The sequence below is a fragment of the Euprymna scolopes genome, chromosome 21, assembly GCF_053919585.1.
Source record: "Euprymna scolopes isolate OS-2025 chromosome 21, ASM5391958v1, whole genome shotgun sequence".
NCBI lineage: Eukaryota > Metazoa > Mollusca > Cephalopoda > Sepiida > Sepiolidae > Euprymna > Euprymna scolopes.
The window spans coordinates 86,520,222-86,543,357 of NC_136502.1; the positions used below are offsets into that span (position 1 = coordinate 86,520,222).

Sequence of the window (23,136 nt, forward strand, 5' to 3'; positions counted from 1 at the left end):
TAGAAGGGGAAACCCTTCCATGCTAAGGCATTTTTAGTCGCACGCAAGTCACTCCATCGGTCGGTCTGTAACACATTTACATTTTTTTTTTAAGCAAGGGGTATGGAGTAACATTTTTGTCCCCCCAATTTATCAGAGAGGGACCTATGTTTTCAATGGGTCCGTCTGTCTGTTAGTCCGGATGATTGACGGATAACCGTCCATTAGTTTTTCCTGAAATTTTGTCACAAATTATATTTTAATACATAAATGTGCATGGTAAAAAAAAAATTTCTTTTTTTTTTTTTTTTTTTTTTTTTGCGAAGAATCCTGTTTTGCCGGCAGGGGCTCAAAAGGGATAAAAAAAAATAAAATGGCCAAAAATGACACTTTTTGTACCGTAACATTTGATCCATCGATTAGATTTTCTGAAACTTTCCCAAAATGTGGAGGGCATTGTTCTTAATATAAATTCAGTATGGGTGACCCTGGCAAAAGTCTGGTTTGCGTCCCCCGGAGAGTTTTGTGCTGAAAACGCCCTTTCTTCTGGCGCGTTTCTCATATTGCTCAGCCAAAATTTGAAAGATCTATATAGTGGTTTCCCATGTTTCTGAATGTAAATATACATGTGTTAAGGTGTGAAACTGCACTGTTTGTCCATTGTCATTGGTATTTGGCATTCAAAGTGGCTCATAAGGGGTCAAAAATGTACCAAAATTGCAAAAAATGACACTTTTTGCACCATAAATGTTTACCTATCCATTAGATTTTTCTGAAACTGGTCCAAAATGTGGAGGCCATTGTTCTTAATATGAATTCAGTATGGGTGACCCTGGTAATATTCTGGTTAGCGTCCCCCGGGTACTTTGTGCTAGAAAACACACCTTTATGGGAGTCCCATGCAGCACCAATTTTTAAAACTATATTTCGTACAGAGGGGGACCATGCAAGCGCGGCTCATTTTTTAAGCAAGGGGTATGGAGTAACATTTTGGTCCCCCGATTTATCAGAGAGGGACCTATGTTTTTGGTGGGTTTGTCTGTCCGTTAGTCCAGACGATTGACGGATAACGGTCCATTAGTTTTTCCTGAAATTTTGTCACAAATTATATTTCAATATATAGATGTGCATAGTAAAAAATATTTTTTGTGCGGAAATTCCCATTTCGCCTACAGGGGCTCAAAAGATGTCAAAAATGCCTCAAAATGGCCCAAAATGACACTTTTTATCCCGTAACATTTGATCCATCCATTAGATTTTTCCGAAACTTGCCTAAAATGTGGAGGGCATTGTTCTTAATATAAATTCAGTATGAGTGACCCTGACAAAAGTCTGGTTTGCATCCCCCGGGGACTTTTAGCGCTGAAAACGCCCTTTCTTCTGGTGCGTTTTTCATATTTCTCAACAAAAACTTGATATATATGTCTATATAGTGGCTTCCCATGTTGCTGAATGTAAATATGCATGTGTTAAAGGGTGAAACTGCACTGTTTGTCCATTGTCACTGGTATTCGGCATTCAAAGTGGCTCATAAGGGGTCAAAAATGTATCAAAATTGCAAATAATGACACTTTTTGCATCATAAATTTTTACCTATCCATTACATTTTTCTGAAACTTGTTCAAAATGTAACTTTTCCTTGGCCACATTTCTAAGATCAAAGTGTAGTATCTGTTCTTAACCGATGCTGCATTTGTTTGCAACTATGTAAATGTGCTACGGACGGACGGATCGACCAACGGAGAATAGTTTTTTTTTAAAAATGCATACCACAGAATAGTTTTTTTAGTCATGTGCAAGCAACTCTATAAGTCACTCAGTCGGTCGGTCGGTCGGTCGGTCAGTCGGTCCGTAACACATGTACTTTTTATTTCTTTTTATGTTTATTATACCACTATTTATTGGTTTTCGGGGTACCTGAATACGAAAATAACATTTCAAATTCCCTAAATTAAATAATTTTTGTGATATAAAGTGGGGGATCACTTTTCTCTATTAATTTAATGTAAAATGATCACCCACTTTACAACCAGTCAAAGCCATTCAAGTCATTCTCCAGATCATTCAAGTAGTTTTTGAAGGATTCCAGTTATTTTTTAAGCATTCAAGTCATTCTTAAGGTCATTCAATTCATCCTTAAGTTCATTAAAGTCATTCTAAGTCATTTACTTTTTATTTATTTAAGTCATTTCAGCCCATTTTTTGGTCATTTTAGTTTATCCTTAAGAATTTCATGTCAATCCTACATGCACGCATTCATTCATTACACGAGAGCACACGACTAATGGCTATCGGCCTTGTTACTATTAGCATTAAAATATTATTAGTAAATGTAGATTATTTTCATTGGTTAATTTTACAAATAATTATTAACATAATAGCAGTTAATATTATTAACCAATCTTTACAAAATCACTTTAACACGATATTTATAAAGGCAGGCCTATCTTCCTTACTTATTTTTACAAAATAATATTAACATATTGGAAATGAAACGCACTAACCCTATGTGGGTACCATCAGCTTCCTCCAAATTCACAAGCGGTCCCCAGTCGCATGTATATCCCCGTTAGGGGAGATAACGACGTAAGGATTTTGTAACTCTTGCAGGGAGGTGTCGACGTTCTCCTATAATTAACGCCTGGTATTCCCATATTGGTCACCAATCTAGTACTGAGCAGGCACAACATTGCTTAACTTCGGTGATCTAACGGAAATCGGCGTGTCAACGTGATTATGCCATACATTAACATATTAGTAAGGTTGAAACTAATTTATACGCATTAGCATTTGATAATGAAAGTTATCTAATTTCACTGATATGTTAATGTTTATATGTAACAAAAAATAATCAGAGAGTATAACTACCTTTCGTAATATTAATAAAGGTAGCTAACTCTCACTGACTAATTTGTGCAATTTTGAAGTTATATAATATCAGTAAATTAATTTGTAAATATATCTCAGTTTTTTTTTGTTTGTTTGTTTTGTTTTGTTTTAATATTGTGAACATGGTATTTTTGCAAGAATTAATCAACGAAAATTAGCTACTATTACTAATATTGTAGATCTTAATTTGGCAAAATTAGTCAATGTAAGTTGTTTCTCTTTTACTAATATTATTATGTTAATATTTATTTGTAGGAAAGCAGCAATGAAATTTATCTACTTTTACTAATATTATGTTAAGTTAATTTATAAAAATTAGTTATATATCATTAGTAATATTGTGTAAATATTATTTTAAATAAACTGAATTGACATAATATGAGTAAAAAGAAGATAACTCGCATTGGCTACTTTTTTAATTAACATTAACACAATATTAGTAAGGGTAGATAACTCCCACTGAGTAATTTTTACAAATTATCATTAACAGTAGTAAAGTTAGATAACTCTCACTGAATAAAATTAACATAATATTATAGATAACTTTCTTCGACTAATTTGACACTAACATTAACGCATTTGTTGAAATCCTGCTGTGGTGAGGTAGAGACGCGATGCAAGCGAAAGCAAAAAGTTACTAGCTTGTATAATCTATTTCCTTCTTGCTGTCCACAAAATAAAGAAAGTAGAAATTTCACATACACTTGCCAACCTGATAATTTTCTGTCAATGAAAATAATTTCCGTTCACTTTAGAGATATTGGGCCGAAATTGAAATGAGAACTAAAGAGAGAGTCAAATATTGAAAATAACAGATCAAGTCTGCCTCAGCCTAGAAGAAGGCCAGAACACGATATTGATCCTCCCCCTCTCCCGGTTTTAGGCTTGAGAGACAAAAAATACCGGGTACTTATGCATTTTTGTTAGTGTGCTGAAATAATAACGTTATTTAGAAAGCCATTCTTAACATGGGAAGGGGAGGGGTTTTTTCTAACTATTCTCTACTTTTTAGTAGTAGTAACTGCAGTATAGTATCGGCATCAACTCGTACCAAATCAAATATTAATAAAATGCCATGAAGGATGGAAAGACTAATGAGAGAGAAAGCACTAACCAAACATTCACTGGAAGGTGGGAGAGGACTGGGACCTTGAAGAGGCTTGTTGCCACCTAAATTTTAGTGAAGATCAATGGGCACTGTCAGTGAGAATCAACGTCAAGTGGCTGTTGTGATAACGTAAATTTATTTGCAAAGATTATCGAAAGAGGTGGAGAGTATTCACGGGAAAAATTGGGAAGACATGTTGTCACTCAACAATAAATACAATAACAACAACAATAACAACAACAACAACGATGATGATGATGATGATGATGATGATGATGATGATGATGATGATAATGATGATGATGATAATAATAATAATAATAATAATGATAAGATTGATAACAATAATAATAATGATGATAATAATAGTAATAATAATGAGAATAATAATAAAAATAATAATAATTATAATAATTATGATAATAATGATAATGATGATAATAATAATGATAATAATGATAGAAATAAATACAATAACAACAACAATATTAATAATGATGATGATGACGATGATGATAATGATGATAATAATGGGAATAATGATGATAATAATAATGATAATGACAATGATAATAATAATAATGATAATAATAATGATAATAATAATGATAATAATGATAGAAATAATAATAATAATAATAATAATAATAATAATAATAATAATAATAATAATAATCTTCTATATAAATAAAACAGTAGACTATGTATGTGTGTAAATATCTAACAGGTAAACTCTTGAACGACTGGTCACGTAACACTGAAATTCTCAGGAAATAATAGTCATGCACCAAGGGTGGTTTATAGCGAATAATATCTTTGCTTACATGCATGTGTATCTCATACAGACATCGGCAATTTTACATGTAAAATGTTCATTAAACATTAGCTGACATTTTGCTTTTTTGTGCGCATGCACGTAATTTTTTTTTTTTTTTTTTTTCTCAGGCTGGAACGCTCGGTTCTTTTTAATTTCAATTCTAACTGATAACACCAACTCATTTTTTTTTTAAAATATTTTTGTATTAACAAAAAAAAAAAAAACAACAAAAAAACGAAATCATACGTAAATTTTACTCGCGGAGGGGGGATGACATACGAACTATGGACCATGCTGAAATAGTAACGCTATTATTTAGAAAGCCATTCTTAATATGGAGAGGGGAAGGTATTATTTAAACTATTCTGTACTTTCACCTAACAATTTATTAAATAAGAATCTGACATGTATTATCTCTATTTTTGTTTAGTATTAGTTAAGATTAAGATCTGTTTCTCAATCATATTTCTTGATTAGTTTATTGTAAAGCAAGTGTTGCCTAATCAGTAACTGCACTGTGAAATATTTATTTTTTAAGTAGCATGAATTTTAAATAAGGTGCTTCTACAGTGTAGTGCCCATATTAAAAAAATGCAAACAACTTATAATGAAATCATGTATTTAGAAAAACTGCTGCGTCATTTTCCAGAAGTGATGTCATGTGTTGATGATGGGGGGGGGGGCAAGCACGATTATGTTGCTTTAAAAAGTACTCTGGAGGCCGCAAGGGATTACCAAACATTATTTTTTTAGGTGAGGTTGGGATGTGGTGAATTAGTGTCTGTTCATTCTCCCAAGCTATACCACCACTTTTTCTGTTTATGGAGAGGGAACAAGAGATGATTTCGCTGAAATGCTGCGTCAGAGCAGATACTACACTTTGAATTTAGCAAAAATGCCAAGTAAGCGTAATATAGTTTTCGACCAGGCATTACCTCCTTCAAAAAAAAAAATACAAAATAATCGACACAGCATACATTTTAATAGGTGGGGAGGGGAATATGGAGTAAGTCCCGGAAATGGCTGAAGCAGTTTACGATCTCAAAATTACTTTAATATATAAAAGCAGAAGCACTCTACGATTTAGACATTAAATTATTTCATGTATGTTTTTAACAGTGGGTGGACGATATGATATTAGTCCAGGAAATGGCCGAAACCGTTTACGAGTTAACCATTACTATATTTCATTCATATTTTTAACAGTGGGTTGGAGGATATAGAGTCAGTCCCGGAAATGGCTGCAACATTTTACGTTTTAGACATTAATTTATTTAATGTATATTTTAAACAGTGGGATGGGGAATAAGTCATTGCCAGAAATTACTGAAACAGTTAACGATTTAAACTACTTCATTTCATGTATATTTTTAACAGACATTATTGCATAGTTATTATTTTCGTAAGTGGGGGGCGTAATGTTGGTTTAAATTATAAAAAATGATTGTCGAAATTAGTAACCAAGAATTATGAAAAATGATGAAATGTGAGTTGATTGATTGGTGTTTTCTTTAATGAACTAGTCAACCCAAACAATATATCAAAGTTATTATTTTCGTAAGGGGTGGGGGATAATAGGAATTAAAATTATGTAAACTTATTGTCGAAATTAGTAACATATACAAGAATGATGAAAAATGCTGAAATGTGAGTTAATTGATTGGTGTGTTTGTAATGAAGTAATCAACTCAGACAATATATCAAAGTTATTATTTTCGTAATGAGTGGCCATAATGTGGGTTAAATTATGAAAAATGATTGGCGAACTTAGTAACATATCTAATTGGTGAATTATGAAAAATGATTGGCGAACTTAGTAACATATCTAATTGGTGAATTATGAAAAATGATTGGCGAACTTAGTAACATATCTAATTGGTGAATTATGAAAAATGAAAAAATGTGAATTAATTGATTGGTGTGTTTGTAATGAAATAATCAACTCAGACAATATATCAAAGTTATTATTTTCGTAATGAGTGGCCATAATGTGGGTTAAATTATGAAAAATGATTGGCGAACTTAGTAACATATCTAATTGGTGAATTATGAAAAATGATTGGCGAACTTAGTAACATATCTAATTGGTGAATTATGAAAAATGATTGGCGAACTTAGTAACATATCTAATTGGTGAATTATGAAAAATGATTGGCGAACTTAGTAACATATCTAATTGGTGAATTATGAAAAATGATTGGCGAACTTAGTAACATATCTAATTGGTGAATTATGAAAAATGGTTGGCGAACTTAGTAACATATCTAATTGGTGAATTATGAAAAATGATTGGCGAACTTAGTAACATATCTAATTGGTGAATTATGAAAAATGATTGGCGAACTTAGTAACATATCTAATTGGTGAATTATGAAAAATGATTGGCGAACTTAGTAACATATCTAATTGGTGAATTATGAAAAATGGTTGGCGAACTTAGTAACATATCTAATTGGTGAATTATGAAAAATGAAAAAATGTGAATTAATTGATTGGTGTGTTTGTAATGAAATAATCAACTCAGACAATATATCAAAGTTATTATTTTCGAAATGAGTGGCCATTATGAAAAATGATTGGCGAACTTAGTAACATATCCAATTGGTGAATTATGAAAAATGATTGGCGAACTTAGTAACATATCCAATTGGTGAATTATGAAAAATGATTGGCGAACTTAGTAACATATCCAATTGGTGAATTATGAAAAATGATTGGCGAACTTAGTAACATATCCAATTGGTGAATTATGAAAAATGATTGGCGAACTTAGTAACATATCTAATTGGTGAATTATGAAAAATGATTGGCGAACTTAGTAACATATCTAATTGGTGAATTATGAAAAATGATTGGCGAACTTAGTAACATATCCAATTGGTGAATTATGAAAAATGATTGGCGAACTTAGTAACATATCCAATTGGTGAATTATGAAAAATGAAAAAATGTGAGTTAATTGATTGGTGTTTTTGTAATGAAATAATCAACTCAGACAATATATCAAAGTTATTATTTTCGTACAGGTGGGAGGAAATGTGGATTAGAATTATGAGATATAATTGTCGAAATTAGTAACATATCCAGGAATCATGAAAAATGATAAAATGTTGATTGGTGCGTTTGTAATTAAATAATCCGCCCAGACAATATATCAAAGATTTTATTTTCGTAAGGAGTAATGATAATGTGGGTTACAATCATAAAAAATGATTAGTAACATATCCAAAAACCATGAAAATTATGAAATGTGAATAAATCGATTGATGTATTTATAATGAAATAAACAACCCGGACACTATATCAAAGTTATTACTTTTGTAAAGGAGGGTGATAATGTAGTAACGTTTTCGTACCGGAAGGGGCGATGATTTGGGTTAAAATTACAAATGTTACTTTTGTAAAGGAGGGTGATAATGTAGGTTAAAATTATGAAAAATGATTGTCGAACCAGTAACATATTCAGAAATTATAGAAAATGAAGAAATGTGTGTTAATTGATTGGTGTGTTTGTAATGAAATAATAAACCCAGACAATAAATCAGAATTATTATTTTCGTAATGGGGGAGGTTAGATAATGTGGAAGCACATAATTGTTACAAAACGCCCTCCTATTCCCATGTTAAGAATGGCTTTCAAAATATTATTTCAGCACAGTAACAAAAATACATAAGTACCCAACGTTTTATAATTTTAAATGATAATTTGATAATGATAATTTTTTACTTGGTTTCCATCTGAACATTTTCCATCTGAACATTTTCCTTTCAAATGTCGACTTCCATGGGGTTTGACTATGCTGAAAACGAATATAGCATTTAAATTTTCCGCAAATACGTAGTTTTTCAAATATTAAACAATATACTTTTTATGTTAAAAACGGTGGCGTGCACTTAAACGTATAATAAAATGCATTCGAGAACAATATTTATTTTAAAATAAAACATTAAAAAGTTCAAAATTATAAAGTTCTATTTACATTGTTTAAAATTAAAAATTTTGTGAACAATGTTTCCTTCAAAATCATAAAAAAGATATATTTCTGTTGTCTAAAATTAAACTGTTCTATTTGTATTGTTTATAATATAATAAAAATTCTGTATATATTGTTTAAAATAAATAATTGTTTATCATTTAAAGAAAATGGTCTGTTTAAGTGCACGCATATTTTTGGCGCAAAACTACGGCCACCATTTTTAATATAAAAAATTATATTGTTTAATATTCGAAAAACTACGTATTTGCGGAAAATTTAAATGCGATATTCGTTTTCATCATAGTTATAAACTCATAGAAGTCGACATTTCAAAGGAAAATGTTCAGGTGGAAACTAAGTAAAAAAAATTATCATTATCAAATTATCATTTAAAATTATGAAACTTCGGTACTTATGTATTTTTGTTACCGTGCTAAAATAATATTATTTTGAAAGCCATTCTTAACATGAGAATAAAAGGGTGTTTTGTAATAATTGTGTGCTTCCACCCAATAACTTATTATAAAAAAAGGTGCTTACTGTTTACTACAATAATATCAGGGTGTCTCCATTTACGCTCAACATCCACAAAAATGCCAACATCAATATATTACATATGAAAGAGCCACTGTGGAGTTTCCACAGGTCCCGCTAATTATTATTATTATTATTATTATTATTATTATTATTATTATTATCCTTATTATTATTATTATTATTATTATTATTATTATTATTATTAATATTATTATTATTATTATTATTATTATTATTATAATAATAATAATAATAATAATAATAATAATAATAATAATAATAATAATAATAATAGCGCGGCTTCCCGGCGTTGATGTGGACCGTATAAACAATGAGAAAAGTTGATTTTGAATATAATTGTTATTCTTTGGAGAGAGGAATTTTTAATGGCTATGTATCATTTGTTATTTCGAGCAAAAGAATATTTTACCTACCCTAGGACGGCTATTACATATGTAGGAAATAATTTTACCTTCCCTAAGACAGGTAAATTATAGAATGTACATGAAATAATTTTACCTTTTTGGGACGCGTAATTTACAACACATATTTAAAATATGTTTACCTACTTTCGGACGGGTAATTTATATACACATGTGAAACAATTTAACATACTCTCGACAAGTATTGTACAACATATATGAAATAATTTCTCTTTCCACCAAGGCTACCATGATTTTAAGAAAATTGAAATCATTTTTAGAAGATGGATCATTAGGATTTTCAAATTAATACGCAAATACATTGTGTTGGTTAATAAGTTCGCAACACTTGCTTCGTCATAAATTTCAACATAACTGCGTTTCTTTCCTTCCTCACTATCGGCACTATTATTGTAAGAAAAATTATGTCATTTTTGAAAAATGTCTCAGCAAGATTTAAAAATTAATGCATAAATCACAGTTAAGTGATTAGACAACCCTTGCTCGATTATAAAATTCCACATTATTGTGTTTCATTTTTTTTTTTTTTTTTTTTTCACGACCGACATCAAAATTATTTGGAAAAAAAGACGTCATTTTCGGAAGATTACTTAACAGGTTTTATAAACAAATAAACAAATATGTTGAAAGCTTTGTGATTAGGCAACCCTTGCTTCACTACAAAGTTCCACATTACTATATTCTTTCCCTCCCTACTACTGACAGCATCATTTTAAGTGAAATGATATCATTTCTTGACCATAACTCAGCAGGTTTTCCAAATAATTACATAAATGCATTGACGCGAATGATCATTAGACAACTTTTACTTTACCACAATTTTCAATATTAATATAGCTCTTCCCCCTTACTACCACAACCGCCAACAACACATTAGTAAGAGAAATGATGAGAAAAGATTCCATAGTTATTCTATATTTTTGGAATATGACATTGTGGGAGATTGCATAGTGGCCCCAAAATGGACATTACTCTCTCCAGCCCCACCCCAAAAATGAAGGTTTGCTAATTCATAGAGAACACCAGAGCACGTTAAAAATCAACATAATCACGTGTCTTTCTACTAACAACTACAACTGTGACGTCATTCCCCGAATTTAACATTGAAAATTCATGAAAAAATATTGTCAACCACCTACAGAAACTGATAAATTGTCTGGGCTTATTATTTGATTACAAAAACACCAATCAATTAACTCACATTTCATTATTTTTCATAATACTTCGATAGTTTACTAAGTTCGACGATCATTTTTCACAATTTTAACCGACATAATCGCCCCCCCCACTTACGAAAATAATAACTTTGATGTATTGTCTGGGTTGATTATTTCATTACAAATGCACCAATCAATTAACTCACATTTCATCATTTTTCATAATCTATGAATATGTTACGAAGTTCGACAATCATTTTTCATAATTTTAACCTACATTATTGTACGTGCCTTACGAAATAATAACTTTCATATATTTTATGGGCCGATTAACTCATTACAAACGCACTAATCAATCGACTCACATTTAATCATTTCTCATAATTCTTGAACATGTTACTAATTTCGACAATCATATTTTTTAATTTTAACACACATTATCACCCCTCCCCTTACGAAAATAATAACTTTGATATACTGTCTGCCTTTATTATTTCATTAGAAACACACAAATCAATCAACTCACATTTCATTATTTTTCATAATTCTTGGATATGTTATTAATTTCGACAAACATTTTTCATAATTTTTACCTACATTATCGCCCCATCCCTTACGAAAATAATAATGTGATATATTGTCTGGGCTGATTATTTCATTACAAACGCACAAATCGATTAACTCACATTTCATCATTTTTCATAATTCTTGGATATGTTACTAATTGCGACAATCATTTTTCATAATGTTAACCCACATTATAGCCTCCATCCCCTTACGAAAATAATAACTTTGATATATTGTCTGGGCCAATTATTTCATCAAAAACGCAACAATCATTTCACTCACATTTCATCATTTTTCATAATTCATGGATATGTTACTAATTTTGACAATAATTTTTCATAATTATAACCACCATTATTGCACCCACCTTACGAAAATTACAACTATGATATATCGTTTGGACTGATTCATTCATTACAAATGCACCAATCAATCAACTCATATTTCATCATTTTTTTTTAAATCTTGGATATGTTACTAATTTCAATAATCATTTTTTGTAATTTTAACCCAAATTATCGCCTCTTCCGTTACGAAAATTATAACTTTGATATACTGTCTGGCTTTATATTTCATTAAAAACATAAAAATCAATTAACTCACATTTTATCATTTTTCATAATTCTTGGATATGTTTCTAATTTCAGCAATCATTTATTTTTAATTTTAACTCACACTATCGAACCCCCTATCCTTTACGAAAATAATAACTTTGATATATTGTCTGGGCCGATTATTTCATTAAAAAACACCAAACAATTACTTCACATTTCATCATTTTTTATAATTCTTGGATATGCTACTAATTTCAACAATCATTTTTTATAATTTAAATCCACATTCTCACCCCCCCCCTCATACAAAAATAATAGCTTTTATATATTGTCTGAGTTGATTATTTCATTACAAACACACCAATCGATTAATTCACATTTTATCATTTTTCATAATTCTTTGATATATTACTAATTTCGACAACCATTTTTCATAATTTTGCCCTACATTATCGCCCCCACTCTTACGACGATAATAACTTTGATATTTGTCTGGGCTGATTATTTCATTACAAACACACCAATCGATTAATTCACATTTACCCATTTTTCATAATTCTTGAACATGTTATTAATTTCGATAATCATTTTTTAAAATAGTAACCTAAATTATCGCCCCTCCCCTTACGAAAATAATAACTTTGATATATTGGCTGGCTTTAATATTTCATTACAAACACACAAACAAATAAACACGCGCTCATCATTTTTCATTATTCTTGGATATCTTACTAATTTCGACAATAATTAAAAAAAAATTAACCCACAATATCTAACCTAATATCTTTCACCTAATAATTCATTTAAAAAAAGGTGCTTACTGTTTAAGATATCGTGAAACGTTCTGTTTAAAATTAAATAGTTTAAAATTAAAAAATGTTGTTCAAAATAAAAAAGGAAAATGTGAGAGAAAAAGATATCGTTAAAAAAAGATCGTGAAACGTTTTAAAATAAATAAGCAAAAAGTGTATATAATATTGTCATGGTAACGTACCGGTGATTAGAGAAATTAGTTCCTTTTATGTTATAAAGGGTTCGAGATTATTTTTCCACCTAAACTACAGACCTGCCATAACATATGCATCTGGGCTTTGTTTACATGTTACAGCAATTAGTAGTAGTAGCGATAATATTTTTAATTAATGAAGACATCAGCGTCTCTCTCTCTCTCTCTCTCTCTCTCTCGCTCTCTCGCTCTCTCTCTCAATAAACAAATGTACAAAAAAATAAACAACGAAAAAAGAACAAAACAAATAATTGCTCAATTTTTTGTCTCCGCCGGCAGAGAGATTCGGTATTGATTTTATTATGTAATGACTTAAAATCAATTATTTCTTAACAACTTTTGTAAGATAAACCCCTAAATTTTATAGAATTAAAAACAAATATATATGTGAGAACACGCTATTCGAATAGAACCCAGAGCGTTCGTAAATGTGTATTCCTAAATTAAATGTCTATTCCAGAAATAAAATCTCAACCAATCAAATTTGCCGGAAAGCGTGACACACACGCTATTGTATTAATATATAGATAATAATAATAATAATAATAATAATAATAATAATAATAATAATAATAATAATAATAATAATAATAATAATAATAATAATAATAGTAAAAAGAAAAATGATAATGATAATAATGATTATAATAATAATAAAATAATAATAATAAAATAATAATAGTATAATAAAAATGATAATGATAATAAAAAGAATAATAATAATAATAATAATAATAATAATAATAATAATAATAATAATAATAAAAGTAATACTAATGATAATAACAATAATCATAATAATAGTTAGTAAGACCGAGAAGAGAAAGCACTAACCCGACCTCCACTGGATGAGTTCAAAGAGGACTGGAATCTTGGGGAGACTTATTACCACCCAAATCCCAATGAAAACCAGTGGTTGCTATCAATATGAAATCAACAGTAAATGATGGTGATGATGATGATGATGATGATGATGATGATGATGATGATGATGATGATGATGACAATAATAATAATAACAATAACAACAACAACAATAATAACAACAATAACCACAATAATAATAACAATAATACTAATAATAATAACAACAATAATAATAATAATAATAATAATAATAATAACAATAATAATAACAATAACAACAACAACAACAATAATAATAATAATAATAACAATAACAATAATACTAATAATAACAACAATAACAATAATAATAATAACAATAACAATAATAATAACAATAACAACAACAATAATAATAATAATAATAATAATAATAATAATAATAATAATAATAATAATAATAATAATAATAAGTAAAATTACGCTTCTTTTTTTTTTTTTTTTTTGCTTCTGAGGATAGTATTATGAAGTAAAAATGTGTCCTACCCTGCCGCCAAAGAAGGCGATAATAACTGGGAGGATGTTATTATGACGAACAAACATATACTAAACTACCCCGACTGAATTGAGTACGAAAAGATAATATATTAGTCTGAAATTGTAGAATAAAACTGAATTGAAGGAACAATAGTACACTTAGTAGAAGTAATAGCACAGTTTCGCCTTCAGACAGATACATACCAAATGTCCATTAGTAGTAGTAGTAGTAGTAGTAGTAGTAGTAGTAGTAGTAGTAGTAGTAGTAACAATAATAATCTCTATAATATTTTGCTTGATCCTTCCTTAGTTCGTACGTTACGCTTAAAAAAAAGCCAAATCCAATTTTTGATGGCCCAAATTTGGTTTTAATAAGGCCAATTGGCAACCCTGAATAAGAACATGTTAGTGGCATCCTTTTGATCTAGACTCGTTTTCGAATATCATTATAATAATAAATGATCATTGTTATTATAATGTGAGAAAGGGAGTCGTAGTAATTTCGACATGCAATGATTTTCCACCGAAGAATAAATTGGTAAAACGTTACGTAAAAAGAGGGAACATTCGGAAAAAAAAACAAAAAAAAAAAACAATGCAATAAAAAAAAAATGAAGAACATTTTCTGCCAAGAGGTGCTGAACTGAAGGGGTAAATTGATTGTCTCTTACAATGTGATTTTATTATTTGTATTGAACTATGTAGCACAATATTACTTTCTGAGTATTTATTAGTACTTATTAATTCATTTCAGATGGGCCAGTAGCATATCTAAAACACAATGGACATTATTTTGGTAGAAATGTTAATAAACTCTTATTTGATGCGTGTTTTTGGTTTTTCTGTTCCAAAAACTAAGTTTTGCACTATCTAGAAAAATAGTTGTTGTTTGTATATATTTCTCATTCCGTGGAATTTAATAATAATAATAATAATAATAATAATAATAATAATAATAATAATAATAATAATATTATTATTATTATTATTATTATTATTATTATTATTATTATTATTATAAGAAAAAGAAGAAGAAGAAGAAGAAAAGAAGAATTACCTGCTAAAGGTGGAGTAAAAACGCCAGCAGTTCCCTTTAGAAAGAAGATGAAACCAAAAGCTGCGATTATATTGTCATTACAAGTAATTGTCAAGGCAAGTTCGTTATATAAACTGTTCACCCCAGAATTATATAGTCCGAAAGCAATGGCATAAAACACTCGACCTGCAAAGGTATTAACATATAATGGTAACAGCAAAGTGACCACGCCCAGCAGAACAAAAGGCATCGAGAAAAGGATGTAGATGTCGACAATTTTGGAATTGGCAGTGATACCCATGAGGATGCGAGAAGTGGTGGAAGCTATTCCAATGATGGAGAGAAGGTTAGACATTTCCGATTGGCTCGACCCATTTATTAAAGCGTAATTCGGATACAGCATGTAGATTATTGTTTCCGGAACACTATAGAGTAAAATTCCCAAAAGGAATAAAATGAATTTCCGGTTTTTAAGAACACTCAAATAAGTGTTTACTTCGATACTCTTAGAAATACTAGCTCGAGTTTTACTTTCAACTCCGTCGAGGTTAACGTCCATTTTAACTGATGAGTTGTTTTTTGTCTCAGCGTCATGCGAGAATTCGACAAATATGTCGGCCATTCTGTATTTTGGTGAGAGATCTTCTTTGCTAACATTTAAATAGTCCTGTTTCATTATATCATCGACAGTTAATCGTGAAATGATATTTTCATTCTTATTCTCAATACTTGGCATACCGACATCGTGCCTTCCATTTATAATGTTTTCTACCTCGTCAAAATTGAATGACATGCTGTCTTGGCCGGAAATGACATCAACAAACTTAGCGCCAGTTTCTGCTTTGACTTCAAATTCAGTTGTGAAAATGGTTGAAATTTGTTTGTGGTTGTTTTCTTGTTTCGGGAGTTTTGCATCAGAGATGTTATCGGAACACAATATCTTGAAAATAGAAACAAAGAGACATGATTTAGTTCGTAGGAAGAAAATAATCATAAATAAATATATACATTTATAAAGGTATCCAAAACAAAATTCAAAAGAAGATAAAAAAAAGAAGATAAAGTGCGATTACTTCATCTACTGAATCCACAGTATCACAAAAGAGAGCCCCCTCGTAAAATTTTCACAAAAACTCAACTAGCTACAACCACTAATAACAATTCCCCCTACTCTCTATCTGTGCCTAAATCTAAACGCAGATTCCACAAACAAAGCTTCTTTTCCAGAACTGTCCACCCGTGGAACACTGATCTGCTGGCCTGCTTCCTGGCCGACTACAGTATGGTAGCCTTCAAGTTTAATATAAACAAGTTCTTGTGGACCGTCCCCTTAAATAACCAAATTCTACCAAACTTACACTATTAACGACCGCTATACTACTACTTTACATTCATTAACCCTTATCCTCTAGTAGCCTTCAGACCTTGATAAGTGGTGACTTTCTTGTAAAATAAAAGATAAAAGCGCACTAGTAACTAGTCATTCGGACAAGAATAATACCTATAATGTTGAAATAATACAAAAAAAAAGAAAATAATAAAACTATTGTTCTAGAAATTGCTCATTCAGATCTTAGTTTCAACTTCATTGAGGCTGGCATCCATTTTAATTGATGAATTAGTTTTTGCCTTATCGCCATGGAGGAATTCAGCAGATATGTCAGCCATTTTTGTTTTTGGATAAAGATCTTCAGTGTTAAATATCCAGGCCACGTATACCGAGAAAACATTTTGACAAGAGGTAACCATATGCAAAACACAAAATAAAAAATATATATATATACTCGTATATAATGAAAAGGTGATTTGAGTAAAAATAATAGACCTGATACCATGTATCTGCATATAGGAAGAAACAACAAACATGATCGATTGTCAAAAAGATATGTTAAATGTTGGATGTTTGAAAAGTGATTTTCGGCAAAAAGTATACACAGGTGGATATCAAGTAGAACCAAAGTTGGGTTAATTTAATGAAACGACCGAATAAAACGCCTTTGTGGTATAACTACAGTGACAATGCTGTCCCAAGATGGCTTATGTGGCATCGAGAAGAGGAAGCAGATATCGACAATCTTGGAATTGGCAATGATATCATGAAAATATGGAAAGTGATGGAAGTTATTCCAATGATATGATAATCATATCGTATTGAGAGTAGCGTCGCCATTTTTGCATGCATCGTAACGAAAGTAAAATCTTACTGCTATTTTTTGTTTAATTCCATTCTAACAGTAATAAGTAGGTACGGGCAAAAATGGGCGGATAAAAATAGGGGGACCTTGTTTTGAAAGCCGATTTATCATAATTTTTTGTAGGTTTCCGACTCCTTTTTTTTTATTGTAATTGAAAGATTAGAGACTAAAGTTAATTTCCTAAAGGAAAAAGATCTTTTTACACGTGAAAAAAAAAAAGTTATGAAAAATGTTTTCATGGCAAGCTTACCAATTTAGCTAAATTTTGAAGTTAAATTAATTCATTGTAAAAATCCTTTAAAAGATAAATATTAGTTTTTTGAGTTTATTTCAAAGATAATTAGTAAAGTCCTAAGATATTTCCGATTGGTTCGACCCACTTTTAACGCCGTAATTTTGGTACAGCATGTACAGGGTGGAACAATAAATTTGTCGCCTAAAGAAAACAACACTACAGTTTTATTTTGAACTTTTATTGAAAACATCATTTCAGATAACTTGATTATGTAGTAGAGCTGACATCTATTCGATATAACCGCCTTCAGCCTCAATCGCCGCCTCGATACGAGTCCAGAACTGGAAGCATGCCTTTTCCACAAGCGCTGGTGGGAGCTTGGTAAATATTCGGCAGATAGCGACAATCAGGCTGGCTTTGGTGTTGTGGGAGGTCATGTTGGTGATGTTCTCGACGTATGACCAAACAAAGTAGTCCAGCGGGTTCATTTCGGGGAGGAGAAGGAAATGAGAAAAGAGTACAAAGTCGTAACACTCTTTCTAAGCCAAGCCTGGGTCTTTTTGAACTTGTAGGCTGGCTCCGAGTCCTGCTGCCACGCCCAGGGTCTTCCAGTGGTCACCTGATTGCACTGATGTGGCCCTAACTGTAAACTACACAAAAAACCATAACCGTGACCGGAAACTTTGAAGGTGCTGGCAATGGTCCTGTTTTCAAAACTTGGATCGGTAGAGAGTATCAGTTGTACAGCGGCGCATCTCCGATCTTGCTCGTTGAACATTGTCTCATTTTCAGACATGATAGAAGGCTCCTATCGCTCTTGGAATTTGTACAAATCTGGCCAACTAGTAGATAGTCTGCTACAACAACAAAAAAAAAAGAAAACCGGTTTTCATCAAATGGAAATGGAATCATGTCGTTTTTTCTATGGCGACAATTTTATCGTTCCACCTTCTAGATTATTTCTTCGGAAACACAATAAAGTAGTATTCCCAAGAGTTAGAAAATGAATTTCCGGTTTTGAGGTGGTCACAGTTGGTTATATAATAACAACCAAAAACGGATATCGGAATTGGTTGGCAATTTGGGTCCCTGGAACAAGCATCCTGTCGAATTCCTAACGACCAACCATCCATTACCGTCACTGACTATAAAGATATATTGTTATATTTTCATATATCAATGTGTAATCATTATTTTAAGCACAGAAGAAATACAAAATTCAATAATATTTTAATAGTCGTGCTGAAGTCTTATTTTCCCCTTTACTTGCAATGTTTGGTGTATTTTCGACATCATGCTTTTCGTTTGTGGTGTTTTCCACCTCGTCGAAATTGTATGACATGTTGTCTTGGCCGGAAATGAAATTAACATGCCCAGTGCTAACTTCCGCTTTGGCTTCAAATTCAGATGTGAAAATGGCTGAAACTTTTTTATTTTATTTTATTTTATTTACTTCTTTGTTTCATTGTTTCTACATCAGAAATGATACCGAGACAAAACCGTTTGAAAACAGAAACAAGAAGAAATGTATTTTATTCACTACATACCTACGGACATGAGAACAGAGAAAATCTCTACTATTATATAAAAGAAACTCTGTGTGTGTGTGTGTGTGTGTGTGTGTGTGTGTGTGTGTGTGTGTGTGTGTGTGTGTGTGAGAGAGAGAGTTCCCTATCGATTCGAAAACAGCTTGGGCGATTTTTATGAAATTCGCTGAATCCTGCAGGGCAACGTCGAGTCATCCTGCTAGTAAGGAGATATCTTACATGACAAGGGAGATAACTTATAATTGACTAGTGAAAAGGGGAGACAACTTATTACATACATGCGATTTGCTTGGATTCTACTGTTATAGAAAATGATTTTAAATTCGTTAGAATCACATATTAATTGGGAAACTGAAGAATACTCACATTTTCACCATTATTATTCCAATTTTCAGTCTTGGACGATTTTCTGTTAATAAATTCCCTTTTCTTTGTTATATTCATTTCATCATTGACTTTTTTGGAATTTCTCGATCTGGAAAGACGATCTAATTCGAATGAAGAGGGCCTCATCAAAGCTCCGAGCACCCCTTTTTGGAGAGCCACGCCTCCAATAATGAGAAATGTTTGTTGTAGACCGTATTTCTCATATATAAAATTACAGACAATGGGCATGGCAATAAGGCCAACACCTTGGCCAGAAATAGCGATCCCGGATGCTAAAGAGAGATAGCGATTAAAATTGCAGCTGATCAGCACTAGACTAGCTACAAGTGTCAACCCAGAACCAATGCCTGCAAAAGAAAAGAATGTCTCTCATTAACTGGCAAAGAAATAACAAATATAACTTTATTTTATTATTTAATTGGAATTCGTTATTGAGATAAGTATTATTTTTTTAATTCATTTATTACGGACTATTGTCCTCATCTTTCTTAGATGTTGTTTCACGACGTTTCGGCCAACCATCCCTCTGGCCTTCGTCAGGTGGTAACCGCGACAGGATAGGAACTCCAAATCTCCTAACTGCATTCTCAGCAATTACTGCGATCCATAGTTGTTGTCATCTTACCACGTTTTTGGCCAAGTAAGCCTCTGGCCGACTTTGGGTAGGATTGAAACCGCTATCTTCAGAACCATAGAGATTCAACGTCTCTATCCATTGTGCCACGGGCCCCGAAGGGCGATCAAGCTTGAATTTTTTGGCCTTATAAATCCACGTTTATTTGTTATCTGATCTTCCATGGTCGGGTCTGTGCCGAATGGTATATATATTATTTAATTGGAATTCATTATTGAGATGAGTATTATTTATTAATTTATTTATTGCGGACTATTATCCTCATCTTTCTTAGAATGCAGTTAGGAGATTCGAAGTTCCTATCCGTCACGGTTACCACCTGATGAAGACCAGAAGAATAGTTGGTCGAAAAGTCGTGAAACAGCATCCAAGAAAGATGGGGATAATAGTCTGCAATAAATAAATTAATAAGTTTATTTTTGTTTTTCGTTCTTATCGTGTTCTTTAAAAAATATTTATAAGTAGAACCAGATTTCCCCTATTTCATTTACCTTGATAGCTTTCTAAACAAAAGCTACATACTTAAAACCGTTTAGTTAGTAATCAATGTCAGCTGTTGTACTATTTACCTGGGTGTTCAATATGCAGTTGTTTGCATAGTCCCCAGTGCGCTGCCTTTTACATCCGGTCGTGTCTGTTCTTATATTCTTTTGGGGATATTTTGCATTCAATTATTATTCACTCATTAGGAGTTTTCATACAGGCTATCCACTAAGTATTATCTTCGACAGCAACCTATGGTGTTCCCTGGAGTCTGAGTGACAACAAGTTTTCCCAGATTTCCAGTACTCTCCACTTTATCGTAACAACCGTTTACCATTGATTTCTCGTTGATCTCGACCATTGGTCTTCACTGGAATTTGAGTGGCAATAAGGCTCTCATAGGTCCCAGTCATGATCGCACCCATCAAGTGGATGTTTGATGAGAACTTTTTCTCCTTGGTCTTTCCATCCTCCTTGACCTTTCAACTATTTGGTGCCAGTCATACTGACGCTAGTGTTTTTTTTTTGTGGGGAGCAATTTTATTATTATTATTATTATTATTATTATTATTATTATTATTATTATTATTATTATTATTATTATTATACCTCCATCAACGACATGATGCTTTCCGACTAGCTTATTTGTTCAATATAACTTAGAGTTGATTAAATTTTTAGATATTTAAACCAAGGTACAAGGTCACTTAAAAGGTGAAAGTTACACTTATAGCAATAACATCTGTTCTGATCATTGTAAAGACTCGCTAATGCTACTACAAGACATAGGAAGGTGCTTGTTGTGTGGATCTGTAGAAGGCACGATAAAATAAAAAAGAAAGAAGGTCAAATCATATTGTAACCAATGAAGTCATTTGACATTTATAATGAAAAGCTCGGCTATGATCGAAATTTTAACAGAATTTCAATGTTCTAATTTTCCAAATTTGATGTATGGATCTGATGCTCTCTGTTAATGATAAACACCATGCAACGTTTCAACCTGATCAGATAAATAGTTATTTAGTTTTCCTAGCTCGAGAATAATTCATACAACATGGAGAAGTAAGACTCCAATCCGACTTTGGTTCATCTTTGCATTGTCAGTGGGAGGTATGCAGTCTTACAACTGACTTGTGTTTTTGTTATTACATAGCTTAATTGGTTATCATATTCACAGTTTTATTGAATGTAACTTTTAGCAATAACTATCAATAAACGGGTAGTTAAGAATTTAAGTACCATCTATAACATCACTATAAAAACAGTGAGTATGTTACCGTGAGTATGTTAAATGAGAAACAAGGTACGAAAAATTAAAATTACAAGAAAGAGAAAACTCATTTGGTTCACACCGCCATATAATCAGATGCTCAAAACTAAATCTTATTGTTTAAGGGTAGACTTTCTTCCAGCCAGCCTGCTGACCCCTTCATTCTCTATTGGTCTCTTGAAATGTTTATCTTTTTAGTTAGCCTGCTTGGAGTCCAGGGAATGAATGCTGGTTACAGGGTTTCTTTCCGGCTATATTTGTCTTGAAATGATTCTACCTATTTTTTTTTAATTTATGCCATCACAGTGTGTGTGTGTGTGTGTGTGTGTGTGTGTGTGTGTGTGTGTGTGTGTGTGTGTGTGTGTGTGTGTGTGTGTGTGTGTGTGTGTTTCAAATTCGTGTACTCTTCTCTACCTTTAAATGAAAGCCATTGAGAAATTCATGTTCATACTTAGAAAATCATCAAAGAATACGAAAAAAATGTCTGAACTGAGTTCACATTTTTGTCTTTCCATTGTGCTCTTCATTTCTGCTACACGTAATATGAGACCACGTTTTTGTTTTTGCGGCTTTCAGCAAATAATATCATATTATAACTTTGTCAGTGATTAGATTTCAAAGTTAGACCTGAATGTATTTGAGAATCCAATGAAACACGAAAACGTTCAGTCTGCGCTCTTGAAATAAAAAACAAAGTTTAAACGATTTCATGGATCACATATTCTATCTTACCTGATAATTCTTTCACTAATAAAAGTTTACAGATATTCACTGTTAAAATTACTATATTTCGATTTATTTTTCTCTAATACTCAAGCAAATTAATCCGAGGAAATGCAACTACCAAACAGTGCAGAAAGACTTGGCATGCACCAAAATAACTGGTTCGCAGTTGAACTTATTTCATCAGTCGATGCAGAGGTAGGTAA

The 23,136-nt window shown here is 31.5% G+C and overlaps 1 protein-coding gene across 1 annotated transcript in view; it reads right to left on the reverse strand.

Moving 5' to 3' along the window:
* Positions 1-23,136, reverse strand: part of LOC145242859 (uncharacterized) — a 40,868-nt gene that overhangs the window by 13,645 nt on the left and 4,087 nt on the right. Inside the window, exons 2-3 of the mRNA XM_080105974.1 lie at positions 19,797-20,164; positions 15,475-16,393 (exon numbers count right to left, since the gene is read on the reverse strand). Of these exons, the coding sequence (XP_079962100.1) occupies positions 15,475-16,393; positions 19,797-20,164 (1,287 nt within the window). The remainder of the gene's footprint in view (positions 1-15,474; positions 16,394-19,796; positions 20,165-23,136) is intronic.